The sequence below is a fragment of the Centruroides vittatus genome, unplaced genomic scaffold, assembly GCF_030686945.1.
Source record: "Centruroides vittatus isolate TY-2023 unplaced genomic scaffold, ASM3068694v2 contig_474, whole genome shotgun sequence".
NCBI lineage: Eukaryota > Metazoa > Arthropoda > Arachnida > Scorpiones > Buthidae > Centruroides > Centruroides vittatus.
The window spans coordinates 128,873-132,310 of record NW_027122266.1 but is presented as its reverse complement, the minus strand read 5'-3'; the positions used below and the strand labels follow the sequence as shown (position 1 = coordinate 132,310).

General features: G+C 28.9%; 1 protein-coding gene across 1 annotated transcript; it reads right to left on the bottom strand.

Moving 5' to 3' along the window:
- Positions 1–846: 846 nt before the first annotated feature.
- On the bottom strand, positions 847–1,736 carry LOC136977747 (E3 ubiquitin-protein ligase rififylin-like). The gene has a single exon (XM_067273296.1). It carries the CDS (start codon positions 1,704–1,706, stop codon positions 921–923), a length of 786 nt encoding a protein of 261 aa, XP_067129397.1. The 5' UTR covers positions 1,707–1,736; the 3' UTR covers positions 847–920.
- Positions 1,737–3,438: the final 1,702 nt, after the last annotated feature.

Genomic DNA, 3,438 nt, shown 5'->3' with positions numbered 1-3,438 from the left:
TAATTTACATATCTATTTATTTAAGAATACGAAACAATTTGCTACTTTTATCATGGATATGTTTTTAATTCTTTCGGTTCTGTGGCACTAAGAAAGTCTTTTTCTTGCCCATTCGAGCTTACAATGGACGGTCGAGTAATAAAGGATATAAGCGATACACCAGTAGTTCTTGGACAATGTTTTTTTCATATTTTGTTCGTACTAACAATGATTCAGGCACTAACCTAGAGCTCTGGATAATCCAGGTTCAAGTTTCTTGCGATTCAGAAATTTTCATTGATAGGATTGAGTCAAAAACGTCTGATCCTATGACTCGTCTCCATTGAGGACCTAGCAAAACCTCTTATATCCATACGATAATCAAGGATCAAAAGTCAGAGTTGGAAGTTAAGTAATAAGCATTCAATACTTGCGATAAAATGAATGATAATTGGTTAAATTCTGACTCCAATTGTTAAGAATACGAACTGTAGAGTATAAAATATTTTTATTTCATATTAATTTCTCTCATTTTATTTCATCTTTGTAGAAAATTTACAAAGCACTTTAAATTGCTTTCTTTCACAAGATTTTAAATAAAGCAAATCAAAATATTTTATTTTATTTAAAAAAAAAACTTAAAAATCTAATTTTCGATTTTGTAAACAATTTATATTTATTTATAATTTATAAGTAAATATAAATAGTCGTCTAGAATAAAAACTATATATAGATTTTTTACTTATTATTTGCGGTTAAATCTTTTATAATTTTAAAAAATATTCAATAAACGATAAATTGGAAATGTTTCGAAATAATGTTAAAGAATAAAAGTTTAATTTTTAAAAATTTTAATTGACTCCCAAAAAACATTTTTTAAACATGTAATTGTACGGTACATTAAAGAAAAACTGAAGAAAATTAATTTATTTTTCATAAATTTAAGCTTTAAAAATGTGTACTATTCGTACTACATATTGGCGACATAGTGGACATTCACATAGTTTCTTTCCACATTCAGTACAAGTTGCCATATGACCGCATTCTAGTAAAACGCAATCAATAGATTCTGCCATACAGATTTTACAAAGGGAGTCGTCGCTAAGGTCATTTGAATTTCCATTTAATCGTTTCTGTTGCCATAACTGTCGCACTTTCTCCTGCAGATCTTTCTTTTCGCAGCAGCCACGATAATCCACGTAATTTCTTGTAAGAATGAGCTTTAGTTGACGAACTGTTAAGTCCGGAATCTCTGTTAAACATTCGATGTCGCTTACAGTTAGAAGATGGGTACCGTTCTTGCTTTCCATTGATTTATCTTCAAAACGTGTTGGCTTTCTTGCACAAAAGAACTCATTCCTTCTTTCTTGATCTATGGTTATCGTTTTTCTTGCATTTTCTTTTGAACCGTGATGGAAATTTTCATCCGAAGTTGCTGATAATCCTTCATTAACAAAACAATTTCTTGACGAGCCCGCATCTTGGATATTTCTGTTATTATCGAGTGAAACATTGAAACACGTGCAGCAATAATAATGTTTATTTGGTGTACGATGAATACACGAAGTACAACACAGACTCTTGCATTTCGAGCAAATTCTCTTTCGTTTGAAATACCTCAAATTAGCTTGGCAAATGCTACAAATTACTTGATTTGATTTCGGTTCGGAAATATTCTGATTGAATTGACGAATAGCGGAAGATCCATGAAATGCTGCAATCCCCATGTTAAATTTCTTTCATAACTTTCATTAAATTAAAAACGTTCTTTCTCTGTAATAACTGATTTTCGAACGAAATTAATTAGAATATTTAAAGTACAATTTTATTCTTTTTAAATTTTTATCATTTATCAAAATATATTTTGATGATTATGTTTGAAAATAAGAAGAAAAATAATAAAAAATATATTGATTGATTTATATAAGAAGAAAAATTAATTCAAATTACGTAATTATGAAGAACATATATTAATTCAGAGTTTAAATGAATACCTTGCTAATTGAATATATACTGTAGTTTTGATGATTAAAATAAATATTTCCTTGTAAGTGTAAAGTCATCAGTGTTGCAGTAGGTTCCTACTGCAACACTGATGACTTTACTACCTTTCTATACAATTGTCTTGCGAAGTAAACTTTGACCTATCGACCCGGAAGTTTTGCCAGCGCCTCACTGATAACGAAAAAAGCTTAAGTTGAAGATTTGAACATCCTAGACACGGTAGTTTCTTTTCTAAAAGCGTCTGAAGGCCGGATGAAGAAGAAAATGTAGCTTTTTTGGCGATTTTTTCACTTTTCGATTGCTTATATTTTGGCAACCCCTTTATAGAAAAACCTGAAATTTTGCACACTACATAAGAGAACAATTGTCTTTCGAACGAGATATTCGGAATTACTATAGGCTTTTGGAGGAGGAGAAATCGAAAATCGGCAATTAATTCCTGTATATATATAGTCAGTCAGTAACTTTTTCACTTGAGTTACTTTAATTAATTTTTATTGATTTATATATTTTGTAATATTAGTTAATAAAAATTCTACTATGTAAATTATTTTTTCAGTTGATAAAATGAGAAAAAAACAACTAAACCTATCATATCGCTATTGAATAACTGTAGCTGCGTATAACTGTTTCGTATCTAAATTAAGCCATCAATCGGTATAAATTAAAAAAACTGCTATTTCAAAGACTAAGGGAGTATTAGATTTATTTGTTATTTCGAGCAATTTTACAAAGCGTGTTTGCAAACGTTTTGCTATTTTTGGTATTGAGAATAATATTAATTCAAAACACTTTAATTCCGTATTTAGTATCTTATCTTGAAGAGTGATCATTCTTGATGGATGTTGATGGATGATAACTCTTGAAGAAAAGATACGAAATCCAGAAATACCTATCACAATTATCTGAAACTTTATAGACAAAAGATTTCACTGTGGCTATCTAATAAACATCATTAACACAGAAATTTCCCTTTTTTTTCTTAAATAAAGATACTCACCTTCAAGTTAGATCGGTCCTTAACCTGTTCTATCTTAATGATAAGTCATACATTGCTAAGAGTTATCAGATTATTATTAATAATCTGAACCTTTAACTATCTGATTATTTTAAAAAAAATGAATTAAACTTATAAAATATCGACAATTTGAAGAATCTTATTACTACTAAAACAATGCTATCCGTGAAACATCAATTTAGCAGAATCATCGATGACAACTCGTTTTTTGACGATGATTCTAGAATAGGTTATGTCATCAATTCCAAGAACAATTCTATGAAATGTAAATATACTTATTTTAGAAAGTTACTTATAAATATCAAAAACTTCACGCATTTATTAAAGATTTTAGCTTCCTTAACTGCATTTATTATATCTTCCATTTATGCATCAACGTGGCACCAAGTCCTGTCAATTTCTATAATTTAAATTATTTGTCATTCAAATCACATTTT